Raw genomic sequence first — 20,031 nt, 5'->3', positions numbered from 1 at the left:
TAGCTTTTTTGATGATCTTCCAAATGCTTTTCCATAGGATGTTTTTCATTTTCTGTTCACATAAAATCTAAATTTTCAACAGCGTTTGTTTTTAAAAGTATTATACCCATATTCTATTTTGCTTTTATAAACATATTAAATCTAGACACAAGGTAGTCTAGTGCCATACTGTTTTAAATAATGATTTTTAAGTGGTGTTCCCCCCCCACCTCCTATCGTTCAAATATAGGAGTATTTACTTAGTGAATGAAGTTTCTTTTGTAAGTTTTTTTTAAATGTCAGCATATTTATTATTTTTTTAAATTTAATTTTATAAATTTTGGAAGTTTTCACCTTTGTGATATTAGGATAAAATAGTAACCTGAGACAACCTAATTTGAGAAGAACTCAGAGTATGTTAGTGATTTGCCGAGGTTGTACTTGTTAGCATTTCTTTCTTTGTTTTTTGCCAGTAAATGCTTAGGTGTAACCACCTGAGATAGTAGATCTGAAATGCAGTGCTCAGAGCACCCTGCAGGGCCAGGGGGCACCCCCAGACTTCCTGTAGGCAAAGCATTCCTTGGGCTTCTCTCTGGTTTCTTAGCATGTATTTGAAAAACACTTCATAACGTTTCATAATGTACCACAATTTTTTGCTAAATGAAATATTTTCATGAACATCTCTTGATATCTATTAATGATTTTCTTAATCATGTCTTAAAATTATAGATTGATAGTTTTTTTTTTCCATTTTATGATAAGGGGACTTCAGAAGAATTTCTTAAACTTACCTACTAACTTCTTAAACTTTTCCCTGATTCACTAGATAAATTTTTATGTTACCCCAGGTATATGGATATATAAAAATGGATGTACAAATAAAATATTTTGTAAAGAATTTTATTTTAAACATTTTTTGTCAGTTTTACTGTGGTATAGTTTACAAAAATACTTATGATGCTGTTTTTACATGCAGTGCTGTGTTATACTATATCCACTTCCAGAGTATCAGAATTCTTCTGCTAATAGCCCAAGACACTTGCTCCTCACCCTGCCTTCCTTGGAATAAATCTTTCACTGTAAATCTTCAGTTTAAAGTGAGAACAGTTTTACAAAGTTGGGCTATTCCATAAGGGGTTGAGAGCTCTGTTTAAGAAACTTGGCTTTCCATAATAAGAAAGTGTTCCATTAATTTTCTTGTATGCTGTGCTTTATTTTGTAGGTACCAAAGACGCTGGGATTATTACGCATGTTAAGTGTTAAATTTTACACGCGTCAGGGACAAGATCAGGTAATGCAAACTAGACTAATCTGTGCTTCTCAGCATTTTCTTTTTGTGGGTGGGGAGTGGGTGTGGGAAACATACTTGGCAGTACTCAGGGTTTACTCCTGGCTCTGTGCTCAGAGGTCATTCCTGGTGGGCCAGGGGACCATATGGGACACCAGAGAGTGAACAAGGCAAATGCGCTGTCTCTCTGGCCCTAGAGTTCTTGGACATTTTCACCAGAGTTCCTGTAAGGGTAAAATTGGTCTTGGATCTTAGAGCTCTTCATGCAGATGTGCCCTTAGTTATATAATTAGTTTATGCATTGGTAAGCATTCATGGAGCTGTGCATGGAAAATTATGTATTTTGCTGTGTATAAATTTTATTTCAATAAAGAACATGAAAAGTTAGAGAATGAACCTGAAACTCCTGGCTCTGAGAAAATAGTCCAAAGGAGATTCCTGGAAGACTCTGAAGTTTCTTATGTTATCTTGGGAAGATTTTGGTGGGAGCCGCACCCCGTGGTGGTGCACAGGGCTTATTACTAGGTTTGAGTCAAGGATCACTCCAGACCAGCGGCAGAGAACCCTGGGATCAGACTTGGACTGGCCGTGTGCAAGGCAGATGCCCTACCTGCTGTACTGTATGTATCTCTGGCCCACTTTGGGAATTAGTATCCTTATCAGTAATATATCCATTTTTTTTTTCAAATCCTCCTTAAATCTGAAACTATTGCTGCTCTAATAGAAAAGGAGGCATATTGATGGTAGCTTCAAGTATTATTGCTCTACTCTTGTCCTTGGGCCTGTGACAAGAATGTGACCGTTTCACCCTGAATTGGACATATAGTTAGGTACTGCCCTGATGGGAGTGATCATACTCACCGTGCACATGGATTGCTCCAGTGTCTAATCACCAGGGATGTATTTCAGTGGTAGAGCACTGTATATCTCCCAGTGATTAATTAAAAAAATTTTTTTAAAGAAATAAAACGCTCTCTATCAATAACATTATACATAAAAAATCCCAAAGATTTTCTCCAAACCCTATTACAATAAATGAGTACAGTTGGAGGGTCAGTGTTAAAAAGACAGCAGTTTGCACACAGTAGCAAGCTAGCAGACAGAGAAATGAAGGAGGAAATAAACATCAGCGTGGAAAGGATGTGATGTATTTAAATTTCTGCTTGAAGTACTTCCGTGTGACTCCTCTCTGCCACGCATTTGTAAGCATTTGTATTTGAGTCTTTCTTATATTTCTAATTCTGGCATTCTGGGATGGACCTGATATAAAGCTACTGAATTTAAATCCCCAGCGAGGAGATTGAAGGGTTTTAATCTTTCACACATTCATCCATCCAAACAGTTTTACTCACTCATGCAATTGTCCTGTTTACTTTTGGTGATTAATGTGCATTAGACCTGAGGACTTAAAGTCTGTCTATTGTCTCAAGGTGAATTGAGCCAGGTTTAAATTCTGTCTTTTTAGTAGTCACATTTTCAGTTCAGGAGCGGATAGCCTTAATCTTTGGGGGATGGTGGCACTTTCCAGATTTTCTAAATGTTCTTATGAACTATGGTTGTGGGCTGTCATTTTCTGCTCTTTCTTTTGTTACTTGTCAGTAAACTGCCTTAGACCCTATCCTTTTTTTTTTTTTCTTTTTTGGGTCACAACCAGCGATGCTCAGGGATTATTCCTGGCTTTGCACTCAGGAATTATTCCTGGCAGTGCTTGGGGAACCATATGGGATGCCGGGGATCGAACCCAGGTCGGTTGTGTGCAAGGCAAACGCCCTACCTGCTTGTGCTATCGCTCCGGGCCCTAGACCCTATCCTTAATCAGTGCTTGAGTGGGGCTAGTGAGATGTCTAGTTTCTGTTCATTGGGTGCTGGGGATGACATCTGTGATTTCTTTCATTGTGACAAGTGAGCTACCTAGTACTCCAACAGGAAAAGCCTGAGAAGTTACTTGGATAAATAGTACTAAGAATATGAGGATTTTGTTTTTATGCCCTTGGGTTAGTCATGTGATATATTGCAATTTTTCTCTATTTGGGACCTACAATTAGATGCTTTTTTTTTTTATAGTGGGAAGGATGATTTCATTTTTCAACTTTTTGTTGTTGTTGTTTAAATTGAATTTTGTTGATTTGCCACTGGTTTGCAATATCGTGGAGATATTGCAAATACAGCCTTATGTTGCAATATGCCTCTCTACCTCTCTGTTTCCAACACAAGGTCCTACTGCTTTTATACTCTCAACCGACTCTCTTTCCACAATGTCTCTTATCCACCTTCTATTTCCCCTGTGGAAATCACTGTATTTTTCTGAGTCTGGTTCATTTGCTTCATTTATATTCCACAAATGAATGGAGGGATGTGGTCATAGTTTTTTACTTTTTGACTTAAAGCAGTTAGATTCTTTAAATGGGATAATTTCTTAGCAAATTGACAAATCTTAAACATTCATCATGTACTTTTAATGATGAAATACATTTTCTTTCCCCTTTACTGCCATCAGTTCCTCTTAAACTGTGTCTCCTTCTCTCTTCTTTCATCTTTTCTTTTCTATAAGAGGTAGAAAAGAAAATGATATACAGAATGTTCCAGATATTATAAAATCTTACAAAGATGTAGATTCATCAGTCAGAATCTACTTACTATTAACCTGTAAAAGGTATTATAACACATGGTAATTGAAATGTGACATAAAGGAACATTTATATGAAGATTCCATGTTTGTTTTTAGGTTATAGATATGTTTTTAATCAATACTGGTTAAAATAATACTCCTTTAGGGGCTGGAGTGATAGCACAGTGGGTAGGGCGTTTGCCTTGCACGTGGCTGACACGGGTTCGATTCCCAGTATCCCATATGGTCCCCTGAGCACCGCCAGGAGTAATGCCTGAGTGCAGAGCCAGGAGGAACCCCTGTGCATCGCCAGGTGTGACCCCCCCGCCCCCCCAAAAAAGTAAAATAATACTCCTTTCTGGCTGGAGTAATATTACAGTGGATAGGGCCCTTGTCTTGCACACAGCTGACCCGGGTTCCATTCCACACTCCACATACAGTCCCCTGAACACCATCAGTGGTGATTCCTGAGCGCAGAATGAGGAGTAAGTCTTAGACAGTGCCAGATATGATCTCCCCATGGAAAAAAAAAAAAATGGAAAACAAGAAAGAACTCCTTTGAGACTTTTGTTTTTATAATCAGGGGGACATTTACAGTTTTGTGAAGCTGCTTAAGCCTTTAAGCACGAGGGATCATTTATGACTTGGTCTCTGTAGTAAAGTTAGTCCATACTGGAAGTAGTTTCTCTTTGACTCTAGTCCCTTGCTCTGTTCCTAACAGTGTCTGATTGTTGTATAGGATGGGATCTTTAAGATGAGCGTTTCTCCAGATGGGAACCTTCTTGCCGCCATCCACTTCTCAGGGAAGCTGAGCATCTGGGCCATCCCGTCTCTGAAGCAGCAAGGAGAATGGAATCAAAATGAGCAGGTATTTATTCCATTTCTTTTTCTGTGGTGCTAGGGGTCCAATGTGAGTGAGACATGCACTATATAGTGAGTCATGATCAGACCTAAGCAGGATCATGATTATGATTATAATCATATATCAGATTATAATCATCTGATCATGATTATTCTTAACATGATTCCTGTTTAAGGTCAAGTATTCATCATCATCATCATTATCGTCATCCCATTGATGATCGAATTTCTTGAGCGGTCTCAGTAACGTCTCTATTCGTCCTAGCCCTAAGATTTTAGCAGCCTCTTTTTACTTGTCCTTCCCAAGGATGCCGCATTGGAGGCTCTTTCAGGGTCAGGAGAATGAGACCCATCATTGTTACTGGTTTTGGTATATGAATACACCATGGGGAGATTGCAAGGCAATCCTGCCCATGTGGGCAGGAAACTCTCGGTAGCTTGCCAGTTCTCCCAGATGGAGAAATAGGCTATAAGATGTTGGGAGCTTGTTTTTAAATCTGTGGATTTTGGCCGTTGGTGGGGTTACATGGCGCTGGGGGCAGTCCCTGGGTGTGACCGCCTAGCTACTGGAAAATGGGAAATCTGGGCGGAAGAGGCCCAGTCCCGATCTGAGCAGGCTTGGAGGTCTCAGCCCCGGGTCCCACACACCTGGGTTCCTCTGCCGGTACGTTCATGCATGCGGCTCGTCTGAACATGTGGAGAGGGGCATTAGAATGGCTGTGGCTAGGTTCCGGAGGTCTTTGCCTCGGGAGGTCTGCTTGGGTGGAGAGGGAAGCTGGAGCCCACCCGCTCCGAGGGGCCCCTGCCTGCTGTGCTATCTCTCTGGCCCCAAGAGAATTCTTCTTTTTGTTTTTAATAGATTTTTTTAAAATTGAGTTACTTTGAGATAGACCCTTACAAAGCTGTTCATGGGTTTCAGTCATATGGTGTTCCAACACTCCAACACCCATCCCTCCACCAGTGTACATTTCCCAATACCAGTGTCCCCAGTTTCCCTCCCATTAACTCAAACCCCGAGGGACCCCCCCCTCCATGGCCAGTGCATCTCCTCCTCCTCCTTCCTCCTCCTTCTCCTCCTATTCCCATTGTGGTTTGTGATACATATACTGAAAGGTTATCATGTATATCCCTTTACCTAATTTTAACACTCAGTTCTTGTCCTGTGTCATCATTTCCAGTTATAATTTGTCATACTGGCCCCTTCTCTATCAGAAATAATTCTTAATAGCATTCCTCCACCTCAGAATGGAAGAGGAAAAAAAAGTGGCTCTGCATTTGCTTGTTGTCATGGACTTAAATTTATTTATTAGGGTTATTTTTCAAATTTTGGTTCACCAGCCCTAATTGCACTGCCTTCAATTTAGTTTCCACATCTCTACCCAGCTTATTGGATTTTTGCTTGCTCTAAACAGGAGAGGTGCTTTTTTGTTTTTACTTACTAGCTGAATATGAGACATTCTTCACTTAAAACTGTGATTTAAAAAAAAAATTACTATTATTACTATTATTTTTAATTGAGGCACCATGATTCAAGGGATATTCTGTATTCTCCTAGAGAGTAACTAAATTGACTATACACTCAAGAACTTGGATAAATAACTCAAAGCACTGTTTAATATCTCTGGTAGGCATATCAGATAATTGATCCAAAGGATACTGTGTATTTTTCAGTTATCAGAGTACAGTGATAGAATATTCAATGTTTTTCCTTTGGTTTGATCCTGATCTCTTGTTGTATGTAGAAAATTTACAGTATTTTTAAATTAAAAAAATATTAAAGCTTTGATATTAAAGATATTTCTATCCATTTTATGTATTTAAAATTACTTATTTGCTTTAGAGAAGCATTGAACAAATGTTAGAGCATACTTAGTATTCCATCTTTTTAGTGTACTAGAATGTAGCATAGGGGCTATTCGAGAAAAACCTGTAAATGTGTTCTTTTGTTTACTGAAATTATGTCTACCACCCTCTCTCCTCTCTAAAAATAAATTGCTTCCTTATTGGCATTCACCCAACTCATAACTGATTCAGCCTTTTTCATCGTTAGTTGTTAGTCATAATTTGTTACTCCTTTGTTCACCAATGGTAAGCATTACTTAGATCTCGATTTTGTTTCTGTTTTGGGGCCTCCCCTGGTGATGCTGGGGCCCCTTCTGGTTCATTGCGTGAGGTTGGTCCTGGCGGGACCCAGAACTAATTCTTGCCAGGGATCCGACTGGGGCTCCTGCATGCACAGCGTGTGTTTCAGCCTGCTGAGTTATCTCTCCAGCCCCACTGATGAGATTTTTGCTTTAATTCTATCGCTAAAGCTTAAAAAAAAAAAAAAAAAAGGTTTAGAAACCTTGAAGCTTCAGTAGTGAATGAGTTTGACTCTCTTAGGCCACCAGAAGGGTGATGGGACAGGAACGAAAAATGATAAATCAGATGCTCGGTGTGAAGAGATGAGATCAGACCACATGTTTATCTCAGGAGTTATCTTGGTGAGAGTCTTTTGAGCAGAAGTACCCTGGGAATTTGGAAGGAAGTGATGTAAGCAGATTGTTCTCTTGTAAAGTGCTTCTTCCACACCACTTGTGACGGATTCTCTGCTCTCCATATTCCTCGTAGATATACCCATTGGTGATGTAGCTTGATTGTCAAACTAGTCAGATATTTTCTTACAACTTTTGGGAGCTAAATAGCAGGTTTTTCTTAATTGGTTGGTAAAAGCGATTTCCTTTGAATGTCTACATAAACTGGCTGAGATTTCGCTAAGCAAGCCATTGCTTGGCCGTCGTCGTGGGACCCAGTGCTCCTTCCATTGCCGTTCCTGCAGCTGCTCAGCAGAGCCTCGCTCAAGGTTTAGGCCCCCCAAAGGCTGCTGCGAGCCCCTCCTTTCCCTCGCTGCCACTCAGCACGTGAAAAGACGCGGCTCAATGGAACAGACTCTGCCCTTTGAGGCCCCTGCTAGTTTTAGCTTCAAAAGAAAATTTTGTCCAGGGTTGAAAATGTAGAGAGCTTTTAATTTTATGCATTCCTCTCTGTAAAGTCAAAGGTTATGGTGAAAACGTTCTCCCCCTTGTCTGACTGCTCTCCTTGCTGTTCCGATCATTATGCAGCTGTACGCTGGTTTTCAAACCCACCAGTCTTCGTTCCCTACTTTCATCTCTCCCTTTCTACTGTATTTTCTGAAAATTCATTCTGTTCTAAACAAACTTCTGTGAGGACCCCTCTCCACAGAATTCTGTGGTCTCTCATCACTCTTATTTTTGACTGATACAGGTCAGTCGGACATGTCTATGGAGACACAGCTCTTGGACCTTTACAAATGACTCGAACATTGCTACTAATTATTTTTTTAGCTTTTTTTTTTTTTTAACCTCACATGGGCCACACCCAGGAGTGCCGAGAGGCTGAGGGCAGCTCCTGAGCGGGCTGGTGGGCTTGAGAGGCCCCGGGGCACACTCTCAGGTGTTTGGCAGCTGGCCGGCTGTGCTGGAGGTTGAACTCAAAGCCTTGCATATACTAAGATGTGCTCTGCCGCCTGAGTTAATTCCTCATTGCCCAGCACTTGCTTTTGTCAAGGTTATTCAGCAAATAAGCAGTAGGGAAGAGATTGATTTTTTTTTTTTTAAACTCTCTGGTTGATTTTACTGTCTTATTTGTGAAAGACTATATGAAAAAATAAATACATTTTTTTTGAAAGTGGGGAAAAGAAAACCCTGTTTATAAGGCTGGCCAGGATTAGCAAGTCCTGCACATATTTTTTTCCTCTCTGTAGTATTTGATATGTCTTTAGGCTATACTTGGTATGTCAGATATAACCTGTTTATGAGGCTCATCAATATTAGCATGCTCTGCACACATTTTGCCCCTACAGTGCTTGGTATGTTCTTAGGATATCACTTGTATGTCAAATAATATTCTAGTTGAAAATCAGACATATGTCATATGTTAGGAAAGTTTAAATCACTGTTGTTCTTCATTTTTCATATTGAATCTTTTTATTTGGTCTTCAGAAGAACCAATGATATATTCTTTTTCTCAGCAAATGTGGTGCAGATTTTTTTTTTCAGCTTTTTCAAATTAGAGAAGCTCATTGGATGCTTGAGCTAGTTAATGTAGACCAGGTGCTACAATAAATAATTGAGATGGTCTCATTGGTAGACACATCCTTTGATGATAAATAACTCAACTTCTTATAATGTCGTGATACATTGGATGAGCATGACTTTGTCTAACAGGAGGATCTGGTGAAGCATCTCAGAGTCTTTTGCCTTTATCCTTCGGCTAATCACATTTGCTTACGTGTTTTAATTGAGACTTTAATGTTTATGGGGATACTGGAGCAGGTGCTATAAAGCTTCTATGTACCGTTACTCTGCAGAGTAGGCTGTTACGATACTCATAGAAACATAATCATAAAGTAATATAGTTAAGCTGTTTATTTAATCCTGTTTATTTAATCCTTACCAAGTGCTAGGGTAGAAAAAACAAGTCTCAGTGCTTATTTTTAATATGTTCATTTAGTATGTTCATACTTTTTTGTTCATATTATTTTTAATATGTTTGCTTGCAAGAGAAATTACAGACAGTTCAATGAAGTAACATACTATATTATGAAAATAGCTGCTCAGAGGAAAGTCACATAATAGAGTGTGTGGTATCAGGGATTGTAGTAAAACTTGGCTGTTCATGAAGTAATTTTCATCTGTTTCATTTGCTTCTTGACAATCCTATTAAGTAAAAAATTGTTTTTATATTATTTATTTAGTGGATGATAGTAGCCCTAAAAGAAATTAATTTAGATCACTACGTGTTAGAGTCAGTATTTTGTTTGGACTCTGGTCCTCTAACTTTCAGAGCTTTTTTCTGAGGTGTAAATTCTTTTTTTTTTTTTGCTTTTTGGGTCACACCCAGCAATGCACAGGGGTCACTCCTGGCTCTGCACTCAGGAATTACCCCTGGTGGTGCTCAGGGGACCATATGGGGTGCTGGGATTCGAACCCGGGTCAGCCGCGTGCAAGGCAAACGCTCTACCCACTGTGCTATCACTCCAGCCCCCTGAGGTGTAAATTCTTATCGTGCTTATAGAAATACTGACCTTTAGCTGGGAAAATTAGCCAGTGTGTCCTGCGCATGTTCCTCCGACCCCGCCCCAGTACTTGGTTTAACATAGTATTAATGGAAAACAATGCAGAGAGTCTGCAGTTTATAAGAATGGCACCTTCTGGTTCATTACATAGAGATACAAAATATTAATAAATGACAGCTACAACATTATTGTTTGCCAAATAGATTGATGTCACTTTGTGTATTCATTAGTGGCTTAAAAACACTTAGAAGCAATATAAACAGCCGAAAAACCTTTAGATAGCTGCTTTGTTGTCATTTATCTGGAATGATTTGGGTCAGAAGATAGGGCTGGGACTTGCTTCTCTTGGTAAGTGCTTCAGGAAATGAATGAACAGCTATCTAGTTTAAATAGGCCTTATGGGACCAGACGTGGGCTCAGTGGCAGAGCATTTGCCTTGCATATGTGAGGCCCTGGGTTTTCTCCCTGGCAACACACACACACAAACACACACACACATATACAGAGGATAATGTATATTTTATAGTCAACTGTAATGCTAGATTAAACATTGCTTGATGTTTAAAACTAATAATAGAAGCTAATGTTACTTCTGTCCCATATGACCTTAAACTCATTTACCAAATTGTGAAATCAGCTCCTCTAGGGCTTCTGCATGTAATTCTCTACTTTATTAGTTTTCATAATATGCTTTGTGTGACTGTTTCCTCTGTAAAAATCTAATGATTAAAGATAGTTGTGAAAGTGCCTATTCTGATTTACTCCTCTCCAGTTTTGAGTTGATTAACTACATTGGCTTTCATTGTCAATATGAAAATCCATCTGGCTAGAAATCTGTGAGTATTAAGTTTTGTTCATGTCTGGAATATAGTAAAATTTCTCAATTGATTTTCAGTTCAAACATTTCCCATATGTTATGTTTATATATTTACATCTTAGTTTCTGCTTCCATTTTTCTCTGAATGTTTTTTTCTACTTGTTTATTTATATTTCTTTACTGATAATAGACACAAAGCTTATTTTTTGCATTCTGATTTTTTTTTTTCACTTTGACGCATAGGACTGGAGCGATAGCACAGCAGGTAGGGCGTTTGCCTTGCATGCAGCTGACCTGGGTTCGATTCCTCTGTCCCTCTCGGAGAGCTGGGCAAGCTACTGAGAGTATCCTGCCCGCATGGCAATGCCTGGCAAGCTACCTGTGGCGTATTCGATATGCCAAAAACAGTAACAACAAGTCTCACATTGGAGACGTTACTGGTGCCCGCTCGAGCAAATTTGATGAGCAACGGGATGACAGTGCAGTGCTTGATACATAGTAGGTGCTAGACTAATTTCCTAAAATCAATTAATCAGTATGTAGGCGGGTGAGAAGACAGTTTATTTGATCAGTCTTGATTTTTTTTTCCCCATCGCTGTTTCTGCAGCTTCATTGAGTTGCAAGTTCCTTGAAATAGTCATGGGCTCTCCATTCTTTCTGCCACTGGACTCTAGTTGACATGTTAAGTGTTGGGATCTGGAGAAACAGCTCCATGGGCTGACGTGCAGGACACCCACATTTGATTCCTGAGACTCCCCAGGTCTCTGAGTACTTTGCTGGGAGTAGCTTCCGAGCATTGTGTGAATGCACCCCCTCCCAGTAAAGCTCATATATGCCTTTGGAATGAATAAACAACATACTTTTATTATTTTTTAAAAAATTTATTATTGAATCACTGTGAGATAGACCCTTACAAAGCTATTTGTGATTAGTTTTCAGTCAGTGTTCCAACGAAACCCATTCCTCGACCAGTGTGCATTTCCCAGCACCAGTGTCCCCAATTTTCCTCCCATAATCCCTCCCATCTGCCTCTATGGCAGGCACTTCTCTCTCTCTCTCTCTCTCTCTCTCTCTCTCTCTCTCTCTCTCTCGTCTTGTGGTTAGCAATACAGAAAGGTTATTCAGTATATCCCTTTACCTACTTTCAACACTCAGTTCTTGTCCAGCGTGATCATTTCTAGCTATTCTTGTCATCCCGGTCCCTTCTCTGTCTTACCTACCCCCTGCCCCACAAGTGGTGGTTGATTCCAACCATTGACCAGTTCTCTTAGTCCCTGTTTTCCCTGGCCATGGATATGTCTTCATACTATACATATTTTTTACATACCACACATGAATGCAGTCATTTTATACCTGTCCCTCTCTCTCTGACTCATTTCACTCAGCATGATGCTCTTCAGGTCCACCCATGTACAGGCAAACTTTATGACTTCATTTTCCCCAGCAGCTGTGTAGTATTCCATTGTGTATATGTGCCATGGTTTCTTTATCTGTTCATCTGTTCTTGGGCATTCAGGTTGTTTCCAGGTTCTAGCTATACAATATAAAAGTCGTTTTTGTTTGTTTTTGCTGTTAGATAATGGGGCTTCATTATATTTTGCTTTTGCTGTTAAAAAATTTACAAGTAAAATAATCTAGAAATATTTGTGTTCACTATATGTATAAAAAAAAAAAGAAAAAGAAGGGGCGCGCAGGCGAGCGAGGCAGGCGAAGGAAGGAAGAAGGCCAAACTGGTTGCTCGATCGGTTTATTTCATGTCCATCTCCATTCTCCTCTGATTCTCCTCCTGCTTCTTTCTCCCCCATCCTACTTCATTCTCTCTCTCTCTGCCTCTCTCCCGGCTCTCGGTCTCTCTCTCGATCTGTGGATCTGGCCCCCGTGGATCTGGCCCCCGTGGATCTGGCCCCGTGGATCTGGCTCCGTGGATCTGGCCCCGGTGGATCTGGCCCCCATGGATCTGGCCCCCAACCCACTCTTACAGCCTAGTTAAATCTCCACAGCATGAGGGGGTTGGGCATACACATAGGTGTGGTCAGCAATAGGGTAAGTAAGGTTCTTTTCCCTCAGGGGATGCTTCTCCTAGGACTTAATTCTCTTTCAGCAGGAGGATCCACCCAAGGGCAGAATCCCATGAATGTGTTTCTCTTCTCCTCAGCCAGCAAACATATAAGAATTCATAATATTAATTATTTTGTTTGGACACAATAAGAGATGCATTAAAGCTTATAGAATTGCTCTCCTGGGGCCATCTCAATCTCAGACTACAGTGCTCAGGCCAGATCAGTCTTTCCTATCCCTGGCAGGGTCCCAGTCTCATAATTACTATTGGATCATGACAGCATTTGTCTGTGATCAAGCTCTTAACTTATAGTTAAGAATTAGGCACTTTGGCCAGGCTCATCTCGATGCCAGGGTAGTACATAACTCACCGCTTGCCCTGGATCCTTCCCGTCCCACGTCGGGGACCCTACTTTGGGGTGCTAGGAACTGAGGGCAACTGAGGCTTAAGTGGAGAAAGCAGATGCCCAGAAGGGAATAATATTCGAGGCCAATTAAGTCTTAAGTTATAAAAACATAATATCGTCTTCTTGTGTCTATACAAAAAGAACATAGCTTTAAAGTAAATTATTCAAAAGGCATAAAGAGGAGAGAAAGGCAATGTTATAATATTCAGTGTCCTAGAAAGTTCTGACCTTACCAATTAACAGAGTTTGATTAAGGGAAGAGCAGATAAACTGGTAGAAATGGTTACAGGTAAACAAAGGAATGGGAGTGACTCGGGAGCACTTTGATGGGTGTGACTGATAAACCTAAGCTCCTAGTGGCAAGGGGAAAAGGACAAATCAATGATATCCAACAACTATAGAAACTTTTGTATCTAAAGTGTAAAATTATTTTCTTTTAAAGTTCTTTTTCTTTTTTATTACTTTATTTTTATTTAGGCATTGTGATGTACTATTTATAACAGCATATTTTTTTTTATTGAGTCACCCTGAGATAGTTACAAAGCTTTCAGAAATGTTTGAGTTTCAGTCATATAATGAGCGAATACCCATCCCCCCACCAGGCACATTTTCCACAACCAATGTCCCTGGTACCACCTCCCCACCTCCACCCACTTCCCAATTCTTCCTTTCCTATATCGTGAATAATTTCCCCCATATTCTCTTTCTACTTTTGGGTATTATGGTTTGCAATATAGATACTGAGAGGCTATCACGTTTGGTCCTATATCTACTTTCAGCAGACATCTCCCATCTCGAGTGATTCCTCCAACCATCATTGACCTAGTGATCTCTTCTCTATTCCAGCTGCCTTCTCCCCCAATTTATGAGGCGGGATTCCACCTATGGAGCATTATTCCTGGCGCTTATGTTTACTCTCCTTGGGTGTCAGTCTCATAGTATGTTATTTTATGTTCTACAAATGAGTGCAGTCATTCTTTGTCTGTTCCTCTCTTTCTGACTCATTTCACTTAACATGATACTCTTCATGACCTTCCACTAATAAGCGAATTTCATGACTTTATCTTTCCTAACTGCTGCATAGTATTCCATTGTGTAGTCTGTTCTCGGGCACTCAGGTTATTTCCAGATTTTGGCTGTTGTGAACAGTGCTGCAGTGATCATACAGATGCAGATGTTATTTCTTCTGTGCTTTTTTGCACCCTCGGGATATATTCTCAGAAATAGTATTGTGGGATCATATGAAAGCTCAATTTCTAGTTTTTGAAGGAATGCCCATATTGTTTTCTAAAAAGTCGGCATTCCCACCAACAATGAAAGAGAATCCCTTTCTCCCCACATCCCCGCCAGCCCTGATTGTTCTTCTTTTAATGTGTGCCAGTCTCTGTGGTGTAAGATGATATCTCATTATTATTTTGATTTGCATCTCCCTGATGATTAGCGATGTAAAGCATTTTTTCATGTGCCTTTTGGCTGTTTGTATTTCTTTTTTTGAGGAAGCTTCTGTTCATTTTTTTCTACTCATTTTTTGATGGGGCTAGAGGTTTTTTTCTTGTACAATTCTACTTGTGTCTTGTAAATCCTGGATATTAGCCCCTTATTAGATGGGTATTGGGTAAATATTCTTTCTCATTCTGTGGGCTCTCTCTTTATTTTGGTCTGTTTCTTTTGAGGTGCAGAAGCGTCTTAGTTTAATGTAGTCCCTTTTGTTTATGGTAAAACTGTATTCTTAAGCTGTCCTCCCATACATTATGGCTTGCTGGGAACTGGAGGCTGTGTCAGTCATATGGTAGCATGTCGGATTGTCGTAAGTAACAAGAATGGAGAGTGGTAAAAAGGAGGTTGCTTCTGCTATATCAGCATGATGCCAGAAGCAAGTACCCTTCTCTGTGCTCGAATGGGGGTCATGGGCTCCTTAGCCATAAAGCATCAGTCCCAGAGTCTAGAGTCAGAGGTCATTAATCCCTCCCTGTTCCCACTCCATCCCCCAAAAAATCCCAATGAGGAATGCAGATAATTCGAATCTGATAGTTATGTGCTTCTTAACTTTCTTCCTTATGTGAATAATGTGTTTCCATCGGTGTGCTGTCTTTCTTATATTCTCTGATTGCAGTGTCTTCCTCTGCTACTTTTCCACGCCCACCTCTGATCCAGACTTAAAGTACTATTTAAGAATTTCTCTCTGTCTCTTGAATTCCACTCATGTTTCTCAAATTTGTTTTCAAGATGATCTCTAAATCCTTTGAAAACCCTTAGTGCTTTTATCTGTATTTATTTTGGGGCACTCATCATGCTTGACCTTGAGTTACTATCTTTTAAATTCATTTCTCAGGTTACCACCTGGTTGAATGTGGAGCCTGTAATGTCTGTTTTTATGCTCACAGTGTAAGTGTAAGGTTCACAGGCTCTGAGTAGCAGGAGCACGCTTTTGAGAGGGTGCAGATATTCTGGAATGATGTAAGCTGTTTTTCCTACTGTTCAGACATTCTCAGAGCTCAGTGATTTAAAGCATTAGATCATTTACTCATTGAGCATTTGACTACTAGGATGCTCACTCTGACGGATCTGGCAATACAAAGTTGACTTGGACAGACTTCTGTGTACAGCAGAATGAACCTTCACTTGTTCCAGTTTGAGTGTAGGAGAGACATTGGTTACTTAAGCAGTCTGCACGGGGACTATGTCCTCCCGCTGTGTCTGGCCACCGGCTCCAAATGATGATGGCAGGGAGAAAGATTGTGTGCTTTCGACTAGTAATTTTGATGAAAACGAGTACATTTTGAATACTCAAAATACTGATGCCAATATACTTGAAATTTTTTTGTCTTAAGATTTTTTTGTTGTGTTTTATTGTGATCTGTGCATTTATCAGTTTACCCAAGGTTGGAGCTTAATTATTATTTATCAGGATTAAAGTTTTAAATTGTTATTCCATACCATGTGGAATGTGAGTAGGGGATACGCCTCATTATGTAAATAAGTTTGTGATGTGCATACTGTGTGTTGGAACATGTAATTAGTGACTTGGAAGCATTGATAACTTCCACAGATCGTTACACATGATCAACAGAATTTTTTTTAAAGCTTTTTTGATGATTATTGTCAGCAGTATTTGCCATATTGCATTCTAATTCATTTTTAAAAATGTATTTGCTAATTTTTTTGGGGGGAGGGCGGGTTTGGACCATACTCGCCAGTACTCAGGGTGACTTTCCTTGTTCTGTGTTATGAATTCTGGCGGTGCTTTAGGGTCCGCAGGGGATGCTGGGGATCCTGACTTGGGTTCCACCCAGGTTGGTTGTTGTGTATGGCAAAGCTTTGTCTGCTGTACTTGACCATCTTGGGACCCAGCCCCTATATCCTAATTCTTTTCTTTCTTTTTTTTTTTTTTTTTTGCTTTTTGGGTCACACCCAGCGATGCTCAGGGGTTACTCCTGGCTTTGCACTCAGGAATTGCTCCTGGCAGTGCTTGGGGGACCATATGGGATGCCGGGGATCGAACCCGGGGTCGGCCGTGTGCAAGGCAAACGCCCTACCCGCTGTGCTATCGCTCCGGCCCCTATCCTAATTCTTTTAGACTTAATCATGTTTTTAATCATTGAGCTGAGGCAATAGGAATAAGTTCTCTGAGTGGAATGCCATAATTACAGAGTAGACTCTTTCAGGACATGGAAAGAAATGCCACTTTAAATATCTTAATAATCACTTAGAAGTTGGTAGAAAACATAAGCTTATTCTCTTAAAGCAGATTTTAACTCAGGTACTGCATTCTTTTTTTTTAGGCCTACGATTTCATATAAATCCCCAAATCATTTTTTGTTAGCATTATTTCCCAATACTGTTGTAATTCTGAAGATTAAATAATTAATAGTGAGCCAGGAGGGTTTTTGGCAGTGACTTAATCTCAATTGTTTTATGGTATTTGAGGGATATTGATGTCATTATGTTCTCATTATGCCTCATTATATTGATGTGACATTATGTTACCATGAGATTAGGATATGAATAGATTCAATTTGAGCATTGCATTATCCTCGATGTTTTACACAGTGAATTTTCAGTCATAGTAAGTTAGAACTAGAGATAATGTAGGAGTTGCAGTGTCCAGTTTCAAAGCAGTATGTGGAAAGCAGGCCTGGAGGGGTTGCTTGGACTGAGAGTGGTCAGGAGGGGACTCGTACCCAGGCCAGTGTGTATTTACAGAGCACATCTGCCTTCTTCCTAGTATTTATCTCTGTGTGTAGAATTATTGGTGTATCTTGCTTTCATTTGAATTAATCGTGCACTTAATATGTTATTGTTCTTGTGCATACTGTTTTCAGTTGAATTTAACCAGAGTACTTGCAAGTGTGCCCTTTAATTGTAAGAACAATTGATTTTCAGGACTGGAGTAGATTTCAAGTCTGTGTAACTAAGGAATCAAAGGGAAGTGTCATCTTTATATTTTGTTCTTTTAAGAAAGTCTGGGGTGTTAAGAATCATAGTAGGGCAATAGCGAATACCCAAAGGCAACAGAAGCTAAGAACTGGTCTTCAGCAGGAAGCTACCTCCAGGATGGGAATTGGGAGGGTCAGTGGAACCGTGGTGGAGGGAAGTGGACACTCAGGTGGAGGGGCTGCTGCTGGAATGCTTCATGGGTGAAACCTTCCCCTTCCCAGGATTGCAAATCCTAGTGCCTGAAAAAAAAAGATAAAGTGCATAGTTCTTGATGATGTTCTCAGTGTTCTTAAGTTGAAAGTTGGTGAGTACAGAAGTCATGTGTATGTTTCTTCTTTTTTGTTTTTAGCCAGGCTATGATGACCTTAATCCCAGCTGGAGACTCTCTACTGAGAAGAGAAAAAAAATTAAAAGTAAGTGTAATGAAAAGTGTAATGAAAAGAGACTTCTTTTCTGTAATAAAAGTGTTCTGGCTGGTGCCCTGTAAAGTAAGATTGATAAAAGACAGACAAAAAAGAGAAAAACCTGCACCAAAAGGATATTAGCATGAGAATCCAGTTTATACCTGGGAATAGCAGTCTGAATATCCTCAAGGGTTGGTTGGAAATTGGGCTTTGAGGCTTCTTAGCAAAGGAAACAATACATTTTTAGAGAAGGAACTAAACAAAGGAATAAGCTTTGAGTTTTTAGGGACTGCAAATTAAATGTATGAAGAACTTACTGTAAGATAAGGTGAGTCACTTTTGTTATGTAGATTCCAAAGGTCCAGTCTTTAGGCTTTTAAGCCTCAAGAATGGTATCTGATAACTCCTGCTTTTTTTTTTTTTTTTACTGGTAAAGGCATGTTGGGAACACCCATTTCTGTGAAAACCTTGGGCTGTGGGGAGATGGCTTTTCTTTCTTTTTTACTGTATTCACATTCCTCCCCTTCCCCTCCCCATTTAAACTAATTCTAGGGCCAAAGTTGCATGTTCTGGGGAGATAGTCTGTACTCACTCAGAATTTCACTGAAATGTACCACAGCCACAGGTCCAGTTTTCTCATAGCCAAGGATTAGTGTTTCTCATGACCAGGGCTAATGTGGGACCTGAGACAGGACACAGGTCTCTCTCTGCAAAGCCAGTATTGAAAGACACACCAAGTTCGAAGTTTGCAAGTACCCTCCTTCTGAAATAAACTGGGGAGAGAGGAGAGAAGAAGTCCTTCATGGTCAAACTCTGGGTAATTTATTTCTTTTGTTAACCGTTCAAAATATTCACTGAGGAAAAAAAAAACAACAAAGCAAAAGTATCATGAAAAACATTATTTGTCAAAGCAAAAGGTAGAGTTTATAACCTGATAGTTTACTCTTTTCTTTCCTGCTTTATACTTCTGTATTAGCTCTGGAAATCTGCTTTCCACATATAGTGGGAATTCCTTATTTATATGGATTGCTTTAGGCTTAAATCATATGACAATATTGAGTTGTTATAGTCTTACTTTCTCTAAATAATGAGATGGTCTTTTGTTTTTTTTTGGGCCACATCTGGCAATGCTCAAGTCAGAACTTACTCGTGGATTTGTGCTCAGCATGGCTGTGCATGGTGGGACCTTATGCAATGCCAGGGAGTGAACAGGGGTGTGTGGGGAGCAGGGCGGGCACCTTGCCTGCTCTCCCCTCTCCAGCCCAATATTGAGTTACTCTTGTGAAGCCAAATTCGGTCACTGTCACTGTCAAAAAGGGTAATAGAACTATAATTAATATTGTGCCTGCCATTTTCCATTTTGAAAGCCTTAGTTTGATGGATCCTAGTTAATTTTCATTGCTAAAGATAATTTATTTTGGTTTTTGGGCAACATTTTGTGTTGCTCAGGGCTCATTCCTAGCTCTGCGCTTAGAAATCACTTCTGATGGTTTTGGCAGACCTTATGGGATGCTGGTGATCAAACCTGGATGGCCCATGTGCAAGGCAAACGCCCCACCGCTTCTGGTCCCTGATTTTTCAAAATTTTGAATGTATTTTCTGATTTTTCTTTCTAATCTGAACGCTTAGGGGAGGAAAAAACTTCTCTCTTTTTCCTACTACTGTCCCACATTTGCTAGTTGGTGTCCAATAAATTGCACTGGCAAAAGACATATTAACAAGAGTAAGCATACTTATTCACATTAAACTTAATGGAACATGGAATCCTTTATAATGGAAGGGTTAAACCTGAGCATTTTAAAACTAAGCTTGATGAAAAGTGGAAAGGTATGGGGAAATGTGGTTAGATAAAAGGGCGTGAGGGTCCTAAACTAGGTGCCACTTTGCAAGAATTCTTTCAGATGCCTCTTCGCTGGCTCCCCTCTGATGTCAAAGAGGATGACCTTGTTTTCTAGGTGCAGAGAGGGGCTCTTCTCATCTGAGTGTCTGCCCACCTGCCTTAGGGAATTTTTAAAAAATTGTAAATTGGTGTTTGGGTCACAGCGGGCGGCGTGCAGACCTGTCCCGAGCTCAGTGCTCAGTAGCGACCCCTGGT

The 20,031-nt window shown here is 40.1% G+C and overlaps 1 protein-coding gene across 1 annotated transcript in view; it reads left to right on the top strand.

The window, feature by feature from the left end:
* The window catches only part of NBAS (NBAS subunit of NRZ tethering complex), a 388,118-nt gene that overhangs the window by 75,290 nt on the left and 292,797 nt on the right, over positions 1–20,031 (top strand). The window contains exons 11-13 of the mRNA XM_055121563.1: positions 1,202–1,270; positions 4,615–4,743; positions 17,882–17,945. Of these exons, the coding sequence (XP_054977538.1) occupies positions 1,202–1,270; positions 4,615–4,743; positions 17,882–17,945 (262 nt within the window). The remainder of the gene's footprint in view (positions 1–1,201; positions 1,271–4,614; positions 4,744–17,881; positions 17,946–20,031) is intronic.

This window comes from Sorex araneus, chromosome X (genome assembly GCF_027595985.1).
Source record: "Sorex araneus isolate mSorAra2 chromosome X, mSorAra2.pri, whole genome shotgun sequence".
In the NCBI taxonomy this organism is placed as follows: domain Eukaryota; kingdom Metazoa; phylum Chordata; class Mammalia; order Eulipotyphla; family Soricidae; genus Sorex; species Sorex araneus.
This window is presented reverse-complemented; position numbering and strand designations above follow the sequence as displayed.